Here is a 19263-nt window from a genome sequence, read left to right on the forward strand (position 1 = left end):
GCCTCTGTGCCGGCGGCGCGCGTTCCTGATTGGCTGCGTTGAGTTCATATGACGCGGGAGGTGGGGCGCCGCGGTTTTTTGAATTCGTTCTGCTCGCTGCAGGCTGGGCAGACGCTGCTTTTCGCCATGTCGTTCCCGAAGGCTCCTCTCAGGCGCTTCAATGAGGCACCAAGTGAGTAAAGGGCCGGGCGTTGGGGAAGGGGCGCTCGGTTGCGTCTCCTAGGAGCGCAGAGGGTGAATAAGCAGCGGGGAGTATCTACCCAGGGCTTTGCTGAGAGCCCGTCTAGTCCACCACCCAGTCCTCCCCCCCCCACCTCTTTTTGTCCCCGTTTCTCTAAGGCACACTGCCTCGGAACATGGAAGCTCCACTTAATTCTGTGCCCCTTCCCCACTGAAGGCGGTGTTTGGCCTTCTCTTGTCCAAAGTCCAGTCTCATTTGGGTACCAACCTGTTTGTAGTCTAGTATGACCAGCTCAAGATGCTTTGCTGTCGGAGGCAAAGGGCAAGACACTGCTCCTGCCTCCCATTCCATGTATAAATGTTCTTAAACATTGGTGATGGTAAGCAGGAGAATAGAAAAATAACCACCCGACCCCCACGCGTTTCTCCGCTCTCCCGGGAGGGCTTTTAAAGGCAGGCAGGCAGGGGGGACAAAGACTTTCGCCCCCCCCCCCGGCCTTCAGAAGAGGTCGGGGGACAGATTGTCCCCGGACCTAGTCTGAAGTCGGTTTCCATAGGAACGCATTAATTGATTTTCAATGCATTCCTATGGGAAACCGTGCATCGCAAGACGAAAAACTCGCAAGAAGAAAAAACTTGCGGAACGAATTAATATTGTCTTGCGAGGCACCACTGTATTTAAATTCAGGTAGGTAGCCATGTTGGCCTGACGCAGTCAAAATATATATTTAAAAAGTCCAGTAGCACCTTAGAGACCAACCAAGTTTGTTCTTGGTATAAGCTTTCTTGTGCATGCACACAAAATATACCAAGAACAAACTTAGTTGGTCTCTAAGGTGCTACTGGACTTTTTTTGTTTGTTGGTTTTTTACAGCAGTTCATGAACCAATAACTCATACATTGACCACCAATAATGAACCATATATTTTAAATATTACTCCACATTTATTATGCTATTTTTGTGATATATAGTGGTACCTCGGGTTAAGAACTTAATTTGTTCTGGAGGTCTGTTCTTAACCTGAAACTGTTCTTAACCTGAGGTACCATTTTAGCTAATGGGGCCTCCTGCTACCGCCTCTGTGTGATTTCTGTTCTCATCCTGAAGCAAAGTTCTTAACCCAAGGTACTATTTCTGGGTTAGCGGAGTCTGTAACCTGAAGCATCTGTAACCCAAGGTACCACTGTACAAATGAGATGAGAAAACTTGGTATACTTATTTGTACAACATTATTTTTGTTTATAAAACATAATAATAATAATTAATAATACATTGGTGATGGTACAGGGTCATTCACTGCACCTAAAGGCACCAGCTGACTTACGTGGTGCCAGACAGGCCTTGTGAACATAGAGTTTAGTCCTCCAACACATCACCACTGCTCCTTCCTTTGTTTTTCTCTAGCTTATAGTAGGACTGGCCCTAATTTTAAAATTTACTTTTAAAGCAATTCTTAAGGCACCAGGAAATGGCTGGAGGGTTTTTTCCCCTTTTCAAGTTATAAAAATATTGCAAATGGTTACATTGTATAATATATGTATGATTTCTCAATGGGCCCTGATAATGCATTCACGATCATTGTTATTGACTTAGTTGGTGCAGACTAAAGTTTGTAGTGTCCCTTGAATTGGGTCATTTCTAGCCTTTCATCTTGTGACTATTTTATCAGGAATTCAGAGATTATCAAAATATGTCCCCTTCCTCAACAGAAATATGAAAAGGAGGTGAAAGAACCCCAGTGCACAATGTAATGAATGCAAACACTGCAGTAAGGATTAATTCAGCTTTTTCTGCAACAGTTGGCTATCCAAAATGTATTTTTTTAAAAAATGGGGGTCTTGTAATTAGGGCTTTGGTTTTTGCTGAATGTTCATCCTTCTTCCCACCTTATCTAGCTTGTGCTCCATCACCAGGCGCTTATGATGTCAAAACTTCAGATCCATCAAAAGGACCTGTGTCTTTTGACAAGTCCCAACGATTCAAAGAGCATATGGGTAATGAAATTGTGGAAAAGCTGGATTGGCAAATGCTTGCTTGATGCTTCTTTAACAAGCTTCAGAGCTGCGCTTCATGCATGAAGAGTCTGTTCTCATCTTCCATTCTTAACCATGTTCCATGTTTGTCAATTACTTCTAGTAGTGTTATGTGTGTGTACCTGGACTCACATGTGCGCAGTCAGCACTCATGTATGTTCATATACACACTATTAAGAGGTTTGGGAGCTTTTGCTGGAGTTATGACTTGCGCTTGTTATGGATGTGCATTAACACTTACTGTCCTTCTGCTTTAGAGCTCCTGTTTGTTGGATTCCTACTTGTTTAATTATAAATTTGTTCATTTTGGTGTCTAGTCTAAGCACACAAAGAATAATGGAAGGTGAAATAACGCTGAGGGTGACTTGTGCTTGTGTACACGTTAGTTTCCAACTTTCTCCTTGTAACTTCATGCTGTGGCACTTATCCATGCCCTAAAGTAGATTTGCTTATAGTCAATGTTTGTTTTGTGATGTCTAGACAATGTGGGAATGGTGGTATAAAGTTTTCTGTGAGACACCTGGGAAATAGAAGTACATCTGCTTAGTCCTTTTTTAAAAATGGCTGAAACATAAACCTTTTTCAGGTGGTTCTGCAAGATGGGAATTTCACATGTGGGGACACAGACAAGTGCAATAGTGCAACCTTGCCACCCTCTTCTAATCCAGGGGTGATTGGTTTATATCTGTGCAAGCGGAACCCTGATTTGCCAGGGTTCTATGTTACATTGAATGGATAATGCACTTGGTTCTCCATTTCATTTTGTCCACCAGCATCATTTCATGGATTGTTCTTGTGTTTCCTATCTATGGATGCCGAACATCTAAGGATGTTGAACAAATAATTTGGAAATGGAATCTGTTGAAAATTCTCTTATTTTTTTCTTTTCGTAGAGGATGCAGGAATTCAGCAGAACGTTACCAGTATGAAACCTTCATCAACTGCTTCGAGAAAACTTGACTCGAAAGTAGGATTCATATTCTATCTTGTCTCCCTTGGCATTTTTCTAGTGCTGTGTCAAAATCTGCCCTTTAACTTTTCTTTATTATTTTTTCTCCCCGGGGAATGGCTTCTGTTAAGTTGTGGGCGAACATACCAGATGATACAGCGATTCTTCCTGCTTATAAAGAGCTCCAGAACAATGTAACTGTTGCCATTTTCTAAAACTATCCAATCACTGAACTGTTGGGAAACTGCCAGGGAGATATTGTCCATCATGGCCCCAAGCCGGCTGTCGGACGTCCATCGATCTCCCGTAGCCAGGCAGATCCAGCAGTTAGCGACATGAAGCCTCAGAAATAGATTGCCACATTCCAGGCTTGTGCACACTGTTCTTTATCAGCAGATAACACAGCCAGAAAGCTTGCACCGCAGAAAGAGCATATTTTACAGACTTTATTTAGCGTTGAACAGAACAAAGGAAAAACATGACCGTTCTGAGTCAGTGACTCCGACCGACTGAAATCGAAAGGAAACAGCAAGCATAAACATCCTGTAACAGGAAATACGCAGACTCTGTGACTCACAAGCCTGCTCTCTCTTAAGGTGGAACGGAAATATCCTAACATGAACGTCACTTTTCGATCCTTCATTTGCATACAAACTATCCAATCACTGAACGTCACTTTCGATCCTTAATTTGCATAACTATCTACAGTATCCCCCTGCTGGTCCAGGGTGAGAACTTCAGTACATAACAGCTTCCATGTTTCTGCTTTGTTCTTGGAACTCAGTAGAACTTCTCTATAATTTTTATGGATGTAGGTTTTGAGCTTACCTTATTGTTGCAAGATGGCATAGGGTGGAGCGTTATATATGCACACTTTATAGCAAACATTTTCCAGTCCTTTGCAGCCTCCCTGGCTGTCTGAGCTTCCTGACTTGAGAAAGTCCTGTGGGAAGAGTTGCTTCATGACCTCCTCCCCTGGACTTTAATTGAAATATGGGCACCCATGAAGGCTGTAGAGGGCAGACAATTGGTGAGATAATTTCTAGAATGAAAGGAAAAGCACGCACCCATTACTTACCATAAAAGCAAGGTAAGCACCACAAAACTCTGCACCCCACCCAGGATAATTTTGCTAAAGTTTTTTCTTTACAAATACAGTCCTTTTGAAAGCCTGTTGTGATTGTCAAACTGAGATAGACCGAAAGATCACTTGCCTTTAGGAGTGCATAGAAATTTGGGAAATAATTTTTTCCCAGCAATTGGGAAGCTGCATGTGTATATTTCTCAACTGCCTGCTGGATAAGTTGCATTTGTACTTCTGAAAAGCCGTGCTCATAAAGTGTGGGTGAAATAAAAAGGAAATTGGTTTTGGGTTTCAGCCCTTTTATGAAACAAACTTCTTTTCTTGGCCTCTAGAATTTAAAGCCAAACAGTGCGGGAATGAAAGCAGGAAGGGATTTGGCCAGCAAAAAAGACCTGAAAACATGCAAGGAGTTGGAAAAAGAGGTATGAGCACCGCCATCTCTTTTAGTAGCTTATTTAAATAAATCTATTGCATTTCTGGTGTGAGCATCTATGGTTCTTTTAGAATAGGTTTGCAGAATCTGAAAGCAGCACAGTCAGATGGGCAGCATATAAATAATTTCTTCTTCTTCTTCTTCTTCTTCTTCTTCTTCTTCTTTGTCTCAATTAATTCTTAAACCTATTCAGGTTTGTTGGAGAGCCAAAGATTTGTTACTATATAATTTGACCGAAGACACTGGATATATTGGAGTGCAGCATTTTCCCTCAGTGTCACTACTGCCCCCCCCCCCAAATTTCCTAGTGATGATTAAATAAGTGGGTGGCCAAATCAATTTGTGTATTAGTCAGCATAATAGGAAACTCCCCTTGGAAGTACCCAAGGGCCTTTAAGTCACCTGGCTATCATCAAACTCAACAACATAAACCATTTTGACATTGATGCTACAGGTGTTTGGAGTGTTTCAGTGATAGTTCTTTGTTTATATGTGATGTTGGATTTATGGCTGGCTTACTTGTAAACTAATTTGAAATCATTTATAAAAGCTGACATGTGAATTATTGCTCTGGTGGGTGACTTGGGGTTCCATTCAGACAGCTTGCTTTACTGAGCATTCATTCTGATGTATTTGTAGGGAGCTTTGATGACATTGCATCAGTTCCACTGCATTTCCCCACCACTTCCTTATATCACAAAAAGTCTGATAATTCAGGGAAGTGGGTTTGTGACACAAGCCTTCCCAAACAGCTGTAATTGTGGCAAACTGAATTTGCTGGCATTGCAACTGAATCAGTGTTCAAAACTCCCATTGTTCTAGGGGCATTTTGTGACCGGGAATTACATTAGTAGTTTCTGGGCTCTGGGCGCAGTACTGTGCCTAAGATTTCAGATCAAAACTGCAGAGTGGAAGGAAAGGAGGACCTTTTTCTGCCTCCTCACTTCTAGCTACTCTCTGAAGACTGGAGAAGAGACCCTCTTAAGAATATTAGGGGCGCGGGGAGGGGAAGGACTAGACCATGTGAAAAATGAACATAACATTTTATCTGCAGTTCATTCATTTTCAGCTTTGTATTCTTGTTATAAAAAAGCGTGCCCAGACATTCTGTTGTTGTGCCCACAACCTAGTTTTAAGGTGCCATTTAGGTCCCAGCTTTCATTTCTGTTTCTAACACTGGACTGAATCCCACCCAAACATAATGAGTCTGCAAGTGCCCTGGGACAATTAATTCAATTGTGTTACTTATAATGAGAACATTTTGGAATTTTAACTAGTAATGAAACAATATTTTGAGGGAGGGGGGACTTGCTTCCTGGAACTATTTCTCAGCTAATTTCATGTGTATTACTGTAGATTCGGGTGCTGATTGGAGAACGTGGCCAGCAGGATAAAAGGCTGCAAGCTCTGGAGGAAGAGCTTGCAAAGTCTGAGTCAAAGCTGTCTGCTGCAATTAGGGAGAAAACCTCACTTTTGGCAAATATTGCTTCTCTGGAAAAGCAGCAGCTGGAGTTGATCAGGACCAATGAATTACTGAAATCAAAGGTACATATCATTATGGTTTATGTAGCTGCTGTGGTGTTTGGCCCCTCTTTAAGAGGCAGGATGAGCACTTATCTTCTGGTGGCAGTTTCCTCCTGCAAAGCATTGTGCTTGAATGGCTTTGTTCCTTAAGGCACAGTGGGTGAACAGTAATTTCACAAACATGTCATAATCTTTTTAGTTAAAAAAATAATAATAGAGATGGTGTCCATCCTTTCTCCACATTTCTTGGTGGCCCTGCTAAGTAGTTTACAATTATGCCTTTATTTTACCAAGTAAATACTAATTTGGGGGCGTATACGATTAAACCTCGGCTCCCAAACGCCTCCTTTTTGGAACGTTTCGGCTCCCAAATGCTGAAACTTGGAAATAAATGCCCCGGTTTTCTAAATGTTTTTTGGAAGCTGAACACCCGACACAGCTTCTGCTCAAGTGCAGGTGGTTTCTGAAGCCAATTGGAAGCCGCGCCTCGACTGCTGAACATTTCGGAAGCTGAATGGGCTTCCGGAATGGATTATGTTCAACAACCAAGGTTTGACTGTATTGTCTTGCTATCTACTTAATGTGATTTTGGACAGTAACAAACTTAAGCATGGGACATTCTTCCCTTTAACACACTTTAAAATGTGAGGGTTTTGTGCAGCAAGTTCCCTTTCAGCAGGACACCCTACATTGGCACTGAAAAGATGAACACAGAAGTAACTACGTATTGTGTGCACTTCCAAGCACTGATTTCCAATCGATGGGTTTATGCACATGCTGGAGGCTATAATTCCTTGCAATAGCCTTCTGCAATTTGATGCTCTCCAGATGTGTTGGACTACAGTTTCCATCAGCCCCAGGCAGCCCAGCCAATGATCAAGGATGCTGGGAGTATGGAGAGCATCAGGTTGGGCAAGGCTGCTGAACACACAAGGCATGGGAATAAGTTTCATTGACTGCAAGGGGACTTCCTTTTAAATCTTCCTCTTTATTCAAATTAACCTTTTGGGGCATTCTGCATTAGATGATCCTACTAGATCAGGCCAAAGACCCATCTCACAGTGGCCAACCAGATGCCTATGGGAAGCCTGCAAGCAGAACATGAGCACAACTGCACACTGCCTACCTGCAATTCTCAGCACCTGGTATTCAGAGACAGGGGCAGAGCCACTGTGGCTAGTAGCCATTGATAGCTTTGTCCTCCATGAATTTGTCTAATCCTCTTTTAAAGCCAACTTGGTGGCCTTTTCCCACAGCTGCCACACACTGGGTCAACTTTGGCAAACTATCCACTATGACCCCAAGGTCTCATTCCTGGGCAGCCACTGCCATTTCAGAACCCAAGAGTAAACATGTGAAATCGAGGGTATTTTTGTCCTGGTATGCATCACTTTTTACATGTTGCATTGAATTTCATTTGCTGTTTTACCACCGATTCAGTTTGGAGAGGTCCTTTCGGAGCTCTTCACACACTCCTTTTGTTTTAAAAACCTTGAACAGTTCTGTAGGCTCACACTCCAATTTGTTCCCACTGGAATCTAGAATGGCAGAGGGTAATTTTGGCCAGATAGGATTTGTTCTAGCTAGGTTGCTCCTGAAGATTCCTAAAGATCAGAACTAAAATTGAGAAGAAAACTTTCCTTCTCTCCTGCTTTCTCCCCTTAAGTTCCATGAAGATGGAACACGGAAGAATACAAGGCTATGGATAGAGGTAATGAAGCTGCGGAATCTTAGGAATGCAAAGAAGGTGAGTTACAGTACTCAGACTTGGGATTAAAACCATATCTGTCATAGTATAATTTAGACTTTAAATTTCTTGGCTTATGGGGAGAGGGAGGGTGAAATCTAATGTAATGCTAAGTCTCATTCCATTAGTGCAAAGATTTCTCCTTGCACAAAAGGATGTTCTTCCCTTCACCACCACCACATCCCAGAAAAATTGTTCAGGGATTCCTTCAAATTTGGCGGGGGGGGGGGGCAGTATTATTGAGCAAGCGGAACCCCTTGCCCTGATGGGATGCAGTAGTTGAATACCACCCTCAATGTTGATCTGCTAGGACTACAGTTTTTCTTTATAAATCCATCAGTGAGGGAGAGTTCAAAATTGCTAATGTAGAGATTGAACAGTGGGAGAGTTCATATTGCTCAGGTTAGGTTCCTTTTATTGGTTGCCTTATTGCTGCTAAACTTAAAAATTTTGAATAAGGGAAGATTTGATGATCTTTTAAGGTTTTAATCTTTTGTGTAATGCCTATGTGTGTGGTTTTTAGACAGGCCCCGTTAAACAGGAAGACACAGAAACGAAACAGCACAAAGTTCAAAAAGACTTGGTGCAGTCACAGGAAAAAGTAGCACAGCTGGAAGAGCAACTGTAAGTTACTGCATGAAATGTCAAACAGCAACCCTTTTTGTTAACTTTGTGGTACTTTAGTAGGCTAACCTTTTAAGTGTAAAGGGTCTTGAAAGGCAGGAGTCAGTAACCGTCTTCTACGGCAAACTGCTTTCTGAGACACCGAATGGTTAGACAGTGTTCTCGAAGCTACGAACATGAGTTTGACCAAACTGCGGGAGGCAGTGGAAGACAGGAGTGCCTGGCGTGCTCTGGTCCATGGGGTCACGAAGAGTCGGACACGACTAAATGACTAAACAACAAAAAGGAGCAAAGTAACTGAAGTTGAATGGACTAGTTGAAGGAAACATACTATAGCTTGCAAATGTATTTCACTGGCCACTCACCTGCACCAAGTCTGAAATATTTGTGTTAAGTAATGCCTCTTTTTTTTCTTTAAAAAAAGAGAAAGCCTTAAAAAGTAACATTTCCAGTGAATGTCCTTCCATTTTGCTCCTTAGTTAGCAATAGTGCTCTGTTGGAATCTTTTAGAGTGGCCAAGCAATTTGTATCCATGTTGTTGTATCCATAACATGTTTTTTTGACTACCGTGTCCTAGTTGGACATCTTAAGTAACCATCTGCTCACTGGAGAGCCATTTAATCAATAGTAATTAAAATCAGATGTTGCACAGTAAACTTCCCCACTATTCTACCCAGATGGATTTCTGTTCAAAATCAGCACCTCTGTTTATAACAATGGCTTAGCTGAGAGTGGAGAGAAAGAGGGGTGTTGTCCTTGTATTTAGCGTTGCTTTCTCCTGTGACGCCTGAACTCTTAAGTGCCTTTCCCTTTAAGAGAAACAGCTAAGAAAAGAACTGGAACGTGATGACTGTAGGGATATCAATGGTCCAGAAGTATCCAGCACAGAGTGATTGTTTTCAGGTCTTAACCTGTAGTGGTTGAGGATGGAGTCTCTACTGAGTAGCTCCTATTGCTTGTTGTAAGCATTATGCGATAACATGAGCAGCACCACACTGCTGCTTTCCACAGTTCAGTTGGTTTGTAGGTTTTATTTGCTATGGCTTTGCGTACCCTTGGATGCTGATAAAATAATGCTTAGATAGAAATAGAGATTGTATGTCTAAATTGTCAGTGAATATTTGACAACTTGGGCCATGATTTTGAACATATATCCATATAATTTTTTTAATGGAAAAACACATTTCAGAAAGGTGACATTGGTGCCTTATTTTTCTCTTACAATCGGGAACACTTATTTGCCTTTTTGCACCTGGTCTTCTGCAATGGTTTTCAACTTTGTAATGCTCAGCTGCTACCTGGGCTGTAGTAAGGATTCTAAGTAACTGATCTTCTGTATACCCTAGGAAAAAAACTGCTTATTTCCATTTCTTGGTTATTTTGTACTTTCCGGTTGAAAACTTAACTACATATTTTAGGCCCCTACATGGCTGAAACAAATATTCCTTTTGGAAAACTTAACACTCACTTTTTTCTGATCAAGTTTCTAAAGACCCCATGCCGTGCTCCCATACATTTTCATTCTGTTTTAGGACAGCAAGTGAAAGGCAAGCTGAAGAGACATGTGACTTAGAAAATCTCCTGGAATACATTGCAGAACTTGCGTAAGTCAAGTATACTTACAATCTTACTTTCACAGCTTTGACAAGCACTGTCTGGTAAAGGAACCTTGGGACTTGGCCTTGTACGTTTTATTTCTACGAAAAGCCTAAGATTTGAATTTGCCTAATTGTGCATTTGTCTGCACTTGTTAAACTGAAGTGTGAAGTTAGTGGTTCCCAATGCCATAACTTCCACGAGCTACATTTTTAGAGGTGACGAGTCCATTGCTGGTTCTCAGAGTGGGTGTCACAAATGTTAACTGAGATAAAAGCTGGGGGCTGCTGGGGGCCTAGGCTGCTGTTGTTCTATAGAAGTGAAGGCAAGGTGTGGAGAAGTGCCTCAGTCTTGGCATTTGCGGATGGGATGGACCACAAGTGTCCATGTAGGCTTACTGATGACTCTTGAGTTAGCATTGATGGAGACTACCAGCAGGCAGCTGTTCTGACCCAAGATGCTGGTGCATCCATCATTTATAAGGGTAGAGATTATGGTTAATTAAGATTTTCTCCTCCAGCCAGGTGTCATCAGGATGTTGCTATACTACAGCATCTGTTTATCTCAGACCAGTGGCATTGCTAGCTAAGTTTGATGGGATTTGGATTCCATCTGGAGGGTACCAGTTTGGGAAAGGCTAGACTAGAAAATGCAGTTTGCTAATATTCCTATATCTTTGGCTAACATACCAGCTTATGTTTATTTGGGAAGGCATTTAGACACTGGAGTGTTTAGGTTGTGGATATCTGCTACTCTTATTCCCCCCCTTGAAGGAATAATATACGTTGAGAAGTCATCAGCCAGAAGCTTCTAAAACTGCAAGAGAGCCATTACCTCTCCTAAATGCATCTTTGGGCATTTTAGGAACAGCAACGAAATCAGAAGGGCATCTTGGGGTAACTTTTTGACATATTTCAGTCCCAGCAATTGTTTCAAGAATTGTGACTTCTAAAGGACTTTGGGTGACCTCTGTTTCTGGTTTGGAGAGTTTGAGGATGTTAATGGGATCCAAGTCCTTACCTGAAGATGAAATGAAGATCTAATCAAGGAGCAGCAATCTAAACATAACCTTAAAATAAACAAAACAAAAATAACTAGGGCAGGTTTACCAAGATATCTTTGTGATCTCTTCTTCAGGCAGCAGTAAAATGTGACTACTTCAGAATATTTCTCAGAAGAGACTGCTGGCAGTACAGAGGCCTAAAATAAGACTCGCTACATTGCAAAGCTAGGGGAAGTTGCTGAGCTGAGATCTAACTTTTGCCAGAGTAAACCTACTGTAAACTAAGAACATCATGTGTTTCTTTTTTTCTCCCCAACAGCAATGCTTCAGAACAAGTTGATAAATACAAGCTGGATGTCATCCAGTTAGAGACAATAATAGAAGCCAAGAATAAGGACATTGACACATTGCAAAATACTCATGAAACGAAAGAAGCAACACTGTCTACAGAAATTGAAGAACTGCATGAAAGATGCAAGTTGCTTGAACAACAAAAAGGTGACCATAAAGTTACGGTGTGTTTTGGCCAAATATGCCTACGTTACTTTCAAAACAGACCTCAGCTGGCTCTCATTTTCTCATCTTGACTGATGTGCACCGTATTATGAGGCAATTTATTTTTATTTTATTGGTGGTGGAAATCATTGTGCTAAGCAAACCTCTTCCTGTATGTTACTTTTACTTTGGAGACACAAATGCAGGAATCTAGGAATGAACTGCAAATGGCAGAGCAGAACAGTTAGAATTTAAAAAGCTGTATCTATATCCAAGCAGGTTTTTTTGTGTAACTTTGTATTCTTTTTTTTTTAAAAGAGAAATGCTTAATTGAATATGGAGAAAAGGAGAAAACGGCAAATGCGGAGATAGATCTTCTGAAAGAAAAACTGATTCAAGAAGAACAGGAGCGCCAAAAGCAGAAGGAAGCCTATAATGTAAATAAAGCTGAGCAGGAGTCTAGAAAGCTGAAGAGTTTTATCCCGCTAGTCACCGTTTGCAGACAAAAAACAACTACTGTTGGAGATTTTGTGCTGCTATTTCACATTATCTGAAGCTTCCTAACCTATTTCACTCTTGGCAGTATTGGAGAATAATGGGCATAGTTTTGGGTTATGTCTCAGATTATTGAATCAGCCACCCCAATTTGCCACGGAGAGATTGGGCTGTGTTATATCTACCCAGAAATTTAATATGTGGTGGGGCAGTGTCTCAAAATTCCATCAAAATAGTTTCAAAAAATAACATGTGTGTCTAGAATACTTTCTTAAATTAGGAAGCAGTGGCAGAGAATGTTGGGTTGAAGCAGAACATGATCAGAAAGAAGGATAACTTGGCAGATTGTTCTAATTAATGGGCTCACTTGAGCTTCATGCTATTTGTTGAATCTACTTCAGGTGGCTTTTGCTAATTTGTCTCAGGGATTGGAAAGAGAATTGAGAGAAACCATGGCTGAGTTGGAGAGACTGCATGCTAAAGACGACCAAGTTGAGATGGTGGTGAAACACTTGGAAAATGTGAAGGAATCCCAAGCTGAGAAGCTAGCAGCTCTGGAAGCGGAACTGAGAGGGTGTGTAGAGAAATAGTGTGATTTGCATACTTACATTTAGACATAGTTCTCACAAATGGCAGGTGATGCGAGCAAACCTGTACCTGAGCTGTAGTCTTTCAAGCTGCAGGTGAAAAAGATCACATGACGTATATTGACAAAATTGTGTGTGTGTGTGTGTGAGAGAGAGAGAGAGCACTAAGCCATTTTGTGCACATAGCTTTTAACTCAAAAGGACTAGGGTACTTAAATGGAAAGGTTGCACTGGACTCAGAAACAAGCACTTGGAGGCACTGGCTCATAAAATTTTGGCTAGCTTTGGGCAGTATTAAAAAATACTGCTGTTCACTTTTTGACTCGCCACTCCCCACCTCAGGAAAACTGAAGAGTTGGAGAAATTAGGTTCATTGCGCAGAAGTACCGTTGTGAAGATGCAAGAAGAGCATAGCAATACTCTGTGTAGGCTTGGGGAGACCGTTGCTGAATTTGAAACGTACGTAAGTCTTTGGGTAGTAAGTGGATGCTTTCATTTCTGCTCTTGTGTAAATGGTGTGTTTCCCCTCGGTCTCCTTCTCTCCCCCTTTCACAGTTGACTTATTTTGGTTGATGCTGGTCTTAAGAACTGTAGAACATTGGCCTTTCCCCTTTTCCTTTGGCCCATGAAAACATCCAAGTCAGGACATGGTGATGGGATGGGCAAAGCAAATTGTGGGTATTGCTGTGTGGCATTGGATAGCTCTCTGCGTCCGTCTGTCCCCCCAATGATTCTTACTTATTTCATCTTTCATCTCCCATTAACACAAATCTGAACTCAACACTTGCAGAGGGTTCCAGGTCCCCATTCCAGTTCCAGAGTTTTATCAGGGCAAACTGCTGCAGGCACCTTCATCTAGCATGTGCATTGACTTGCTTCTGCAACAAAGGATTTTGTGTTGTTAAACAGTAGTAGACACACTCTCTCTTTGGGATCCTTCCCAAAAGGCAGGTGGTGCCGGGGAGGAAGGAAAGCATCCAGGAGTAGCAGAAGCAGGGCAGTCCCTTTCCCCTGCTCTCTTCTACCCCCCCCCCCGCCCCCGGTATTGCTGCTTCTTATATGTCATAAGATGAGTATGGACTACCTTGTTGCTGTGTTACAAGGTTCAATATATTTAACTAACTTTGCTGAAATCAGGGTGGGTGGGTAATTAAATAGGTGTCTATGACACCAACCTTGCTAGTCTCCCTTTTGGGAGGGGGCAGGAGTGGATAAACGGTTGCTCACTCCAGATGCTGTTGGGACTTCAATGCCCATCATCATATCCCAGTAGCATGCCCAGTGATTGGGTATGATGGCAGTTGGAGTCTGACAACATCTGGAAGGCTATAGACTTCCCATCCCTGATGTAGGAGGGATAGAAAAATGGAAGGCATTATTTGACTAGCAGCATGATGGGGTTTTGTGTGGCACATGAGGAAATTGGCATTAAGCCCTTGATAAAACCTTAATTCCCACGAGTGACTTGAATTCTGCTGAGCAGAGCTCTGAAGCAGCGTGACCCTTGTCCGGATAGTTTGCACCGGTGAAGGAAGTTTATCCCCCCCCCCCCCAACTCGATCTAAGCTGTTGACATGTAGGCAAGGAGGAATGGGAAGAGTGAGTTGACCAGTGCCAGGGGTGAGGGTGGGACAAAGCATGGTGTGTAAGGCATGGCAAAGGAGAGCTTGAGCGCACAAGTCAAGCAGGAGTGTAAATATTGTAACCCTTCTTAGTTACAAAGCTTTTGTGGTCCAAGAAATCACATCCCTCAAACAAGAGAAAACGGCCCTGCAGGACAGGTTACTTGAGATGAGCAAAACTGTTCAGCATGTGACCCAAAAGATGGAAGATGCGCAGCTTGCCAAAGAAATGGCGCAGGAAGAAAATGCAAGGTAAGGGTGACGATAAGAAATTTCACCTGATAGACCTGATAGTGAAGTGGGATGATATTTGCATGTGTTTGCTCAGCCAGATTTCTGACTGTCTAGGCTAAAGAGTTGTTCGTCACTAGCACAGATCATAAATTATAACATCTCCCCCCCCCCCCCATCAAAAGGTTTAGACAGAATAAGCTACATATTCATCTCCAAAGGCCCAAATAACAGCTGAGGGGAACAGTCTTGTCTCTTGGTCCTATCAAAGAAAAGCATGCATACAGGATAGGATTTGTATAATAATAATTGCAAATCCTTCACATTGTACCAGTGTGTAAATTGCATAACAGATTTGATCCCACAAAGTGAGGATCTAGTCAAAGTACTTGACTCCTGACTGACTTTTAGTACTTGACTCTCATGGCAATTTGTGCCATTTATTTATATGTTCATTCTGGTTTTTTTGCCGACCATCCATCAGGTGGAGAATTTAAAAAGCTCTCCTCCCTCCCTTTACCCACTCCCCACCTAGGATGATTCTGGATGCCCAGACAAAAGTAGCATTAAAAGATGCCCAAATAAAAAGAATCAAAGAATCGAGTATTGTGGAAATTGCTAATCTGCAAGCAAAACTTGAAGAACAAAGTGAATCCTTTAAAAAGCAACTTGAAATAGAAAGGTAAGTTTCACAAGTTTGAGTTTATTACTGTGCTGTCTTCTGGCCTATCCTACCATAGCTCCTCTTTTAAAAGGATCCCAGGAAGGAGACTAGGGTGAAGCAGGTGTAAAAGCAGGCTCCTTGATGCCCCAAATGCAGGCTCCCCTGGGTCTTGCATCAGGTAATTGGATCTCTGAAATGAGAAATGAATTGCACGACTTCTGTTTCCTTAGGAGAACTGTTGCTGAAAAAGTAGAAGCTGATTGCAGAGAGAGCCTGGAAACATGGCGTACCCAGTACGAAGACCTGCTTAATAAAGTCAAACCCTTTCAGGTTAGTCTGATTAAAGCCATTAAGAGTCTAGATACTGCAAAAAAATACCAAAATAAACTCTGGAATTTTTACTACTCTCCAGGTGCTCCCACTGCCTTAAACCAGGGGTAGTCAACCTTTTTATACCTATCGCCCACTAATGCATCCTTCTTGGTGGTAAAATTTCCTTACCGCCCACCAGTGCTCAATGGAAGGAGGATTCAGCTTGTGCCGTAGAACCCCCTACCGCCCACTTAGAATCCTGAAACGCCCAGAGAGACCAGGTTGACTACCCCTGCCTTAAACACTATTAGCTGTTGGTAAAATTCAGTGATGACCATACATGTGCAGTTCCCTTTCCTCTCCACGACCCTCTATGCCTTCCAGAAACTTCTCTGGAGGGTTGGGGAACCTCAAGCAGATGAGGGGTTGATGTTGGATTTCATCCGGGGTGTGTGTGCGGGTAATGGGCAGTTTCGTTATTGAATTGGTTATACAGTAAGGACACAGCATCTGAAAGCAACTCGAGTTTTGCTGATCGCTTGTAGTTCAGCGTATATTAAACGTTACATTTCAGAAACAACTTGATGCATACGAGGCGGAGAAGAATGCCCTTTTGAATGAGAATGGTGCCGCCCAAGAAGAGCTGAACAAACTTAGCGACGCATATGCCAAGCTCTTGGGCCATCAGAATCAGAAGCAGAAAATCAAGCATGTAGTGAAACTGAAAGAAGAGAATGCGCAACTGAAACAGGTTTGTGATAGGCAGCATTGCTATGAGTTGGAGCAAAACAAACTCAGGAGGCTGAGTACCCATCAGTCTGGATGCAAAATGGGGGCCATGAAAAAATCCAGCAATGGCCTAACACTGTGGGGGTAGGGGAGACGGCATGAGGTACAAAGAAATGCATATGTTTTCAGCACTAGCCGGGCTTTTTAAGGTAAATTGTTGACATATTGAGCCACTGACAATAAGTAAGGAGTAGCTGTTATACTGATGCTTTTAAGGTTTTTAGTGGTATTGCCTGTTTTTCAGAATAATGTACCCTACCATAGGTTTGCTTGTTTGAAGGGGGTGGGTTAAGAATTAGATGAAATAAACATGTGAATTAAAAGAAAATAGCATTTAAGGGAGGGGGGGAACTACTTCACAAGTCCCTGTCAACTGGGAGGATGCGGATGACTATTTTTGCACCTGGCTGGGGGCAGCAGGGAGTGTTGCAGAAAAGGATGTAAAGAAACCACAAGCCAGCCAAACTGAGTCAACCATTTCAAGGTCTGTGCTGAAAAAAGTTTGAGGTACATGCCTGACAGAACAAAGACAATGTGATTTATAGAGATGGAGTTTATTTTGCTATTCCTCGTTTTTTGGCAATTGGACCCATTGAGTTTAGTCCTTTAAAAGCTGAACATATGCTTTCTGATAGTCATAGCCACAGAAGATTCTGAATGTGTCCTAGAGCTTTGTTTGATGTAGATATATTTAAAAGCTGATAAAGCCTAATGGATTTTTACAATTGCCCGGTTCACATGTCACGTTAAACATTTAATGTGAATAGGTGCTGAAAAGTTCTCATTCAGCTCCCGTTGTTCTTTTTATGCCTCAAACCCAGGTCATGGTTTGTTTGCAGAGATGGAAACCAATACTGTAGTAGTAGTAAACAAGGTGTGTTCTTGGCTTCCTGCTCATAGATTATTTGGAGAGAAACAATTCACAAGGCCAGGCAGCATGACAAACTTGAGCCTGTATCAGCATGCTACCAGAGTTGTGTTTTTAATATGGCTTACTGTGATGTGGAAACAGCCAACAATAGTGTAAAGTGAGACCAGCCAGGAGCTATTTGCAGGTAAAAGTAAGGGAGAATTTCCTGTTGTACGGCCTAATGAAAGGGGGAATTTCAATTTTGGGAGTGCAGGGGAGTTGAAGAGCATTCTTGAAGGACTAATCTTTTCCCAATGATCCCATTATATTAAAACTAGATTTTTTTATGATCAAAATTTTTGTACATACACAATCCATGAGTTAATTTTTAAGCTGTTGTGCATTTTAGGCCTTCAGATTGAGTGGAATTAAGTCGGATCAAGTTTAACTGAACCGGTTCTGAGTCACATCTTTTCATGTTGTCACCGAATTTGTTGTGTAACTTACATTGAAGTCTTCTGTTCTTTAGGAGGTATTAAAACTACGATCTCAAGTAGCAAAGGAAAAGAAAGTTCGGGGAGAGCTTGAGGACCAACTGAATGCGATTCAAGGCATTAAGCGATTCGATCCTTCTAAAGCTTTTCAGCATTCTGCCAAGGAAAATGTCAGTCCAAAAACACCTTTTAAAGAAAGTGAGTCTGCATAAATATACCACAGTTCAAATTTCTCAAGTGTTTTTAAGGATGTTGATAATACTCCAATGACCTTATTTCTTTAATTTGTATTATCTTTTAAATTTATAATTAAGTAATGAACAGTAAAACAAAAATGGAACTGAGGTGCAAGTAATTGCTTACCCAAATAACAAAAACCTGCCCCACACCTGATTATATGTAGGTCTGGCAGAGATATGGTTGCCAGTGCACAATCAGAAGCCTAGAAGGGCATTCCTGATAGTGTGTTGGCAAAACAAAGCAGGTTTAATCTCTACCACCTCGCAGGGAACTCCTTTATGCATCTGTTGCCTAGGTGGTAAGTGTGCTTTTGAAGTCCTGTGAGGCTGGATCCTGAAATTTCTGGCTTGCAGATCCATAAAAGTTCCCCACCCCTTGCTTAGAGACTTACACAGGGCTATTTAGCAGTAGTCCTGTGGTTTTTCTTGATCTGTATTTCCATCCTAATATTTCCTGCATTATTTCTGAACTGTTCATGTCTGTCATGCACAGGCAGGCAGTCACTAAGAAGGATTTTTCAAGTATCTAACAATGTCTTTTCTGTACAATAGGTAACAAACAAAATCCAGCCTTATTTCTGTCGAACAGACCATGAAACAAACCCACATGTTGCTGCTTCATATGTGAACATAATACAAGTCTTGACCTTAAAATTCAACTGGATGGTGTCTTTAAACATGTACTTTTAAAATCTCTTGAAATTAAAGCAACTATTAAAGATCTCCTTTCACAGTGTCCTTTTTTTCTTTTGCCTAGAGAGAAACTTTCCATAGCACTGACATGCTTGAGGTAGCAGCAGGACCCAATTAGACATTTTTATGTGCCATTGCATCTAATATTTGCAGGTGTTTAAATTCTAAAAACACATGTCATGCTTGCTGTGTAAAAATCAATGCTACAAGGCTATGTATCCCAAGTGCCACTTGTTTACTGTAACAGAGGCTATGCAAGTATTGTATCTTTCTGCAATTTAGAAATTGAAACAGTCGTTTCGGTTTTATCATTCTATGTTAGAATAGCTCAGTTATGAATGTGCTACTTTCTAGACACTGGCAATTTAAATTTATGTTTTTTGAAAAAATAAAGTGGTTTGTAATACTTAAGATGTTGGAATTTTTTCTTGAGCTTGAAAGCGTGGAAATAAAATGCTGCTTAATGGAATATTTTCTTCTGCTTTTGCAGGGGAATTTGTACCAACTTTGTTACCCATTAAGCTACTTCTGTTGAGTTCAATATTCAATTCAGCACTATGCCGCAATTGAGCTAGAGTTTCTGTTTAGAAAAATAATAGGTAGGGCACTAAAGGAAGT

General features: G+C 41.6%; 1 protein-coding gene across 6 annotated transcripts; it reads left to right on the forward strand.

Moving 5' to 3' along the window:
* Positions 1-24: 24 nt before the first annotated feature.
* On the forward strand, positions 25-19056 carry HMMR (hyaluronan mediated motility receptor). Of its 6 annotated transcripts, XM_028717432.2 has the most exons (19): positions 51-172; positions 1891-1949; positions 2077-2175; positions 3108-3181; positions 4580-4669; positions 6037-6225; positions 7871-7951; positions 8475-8575; positions 10108-10179; positions 11494-11672; positions 11988-12106; positions 12566-12738; positions 13094-13210; positions 14467-14625; positions 15140-15286; positions 15499-15598; positions 16155-16331; positions 17749-17911; positions 18505-19056. In XM_028717432.2, the coding sequence occupies exons 3-19, from the start codon at positions 2172-2174 to the stop codon at positions 18546-18548; spliced, it is 1989 nt and encodes a 662-aa protein (XP_028573265.2). In that variant the 5' UTR covers positions 51-172; positions 1891-1949; positions 2077-2171; the 3' UTR covers positions 18549-19056. The 6 variants fall into 6 exon arrangements, with proteins under 6 accessions (XP_028573264.2, XP_028573262.2, XP_028573263.2 ...); XM_028717429.2 differs by lacking the exon at positions 1891-1949 and having other exon boundaries at positions 30-172; XM_028717430.2 differs by lacking the exon at positions 1891-1949 and having other exon boundaries at positions 30-172; positions 12590-12738.
* Positions 19057-19263: the final 207 nt, after the last annotated feature.

The sequence above is a fragment of the Podarcis muralis genome, chromosome 2 (assembly GCF_964188315.1).
Source record: "Podarcis muralis chromosome 2, rPodMur119.hap1.1, whole genome shotgun sequence".
NCBI classification, from domain to species: Eukaryota; Metazoa; Chordata; class Lepidosauria; order Squamata; family Lacertidae; genus Podarcis; species Podarcis muralis.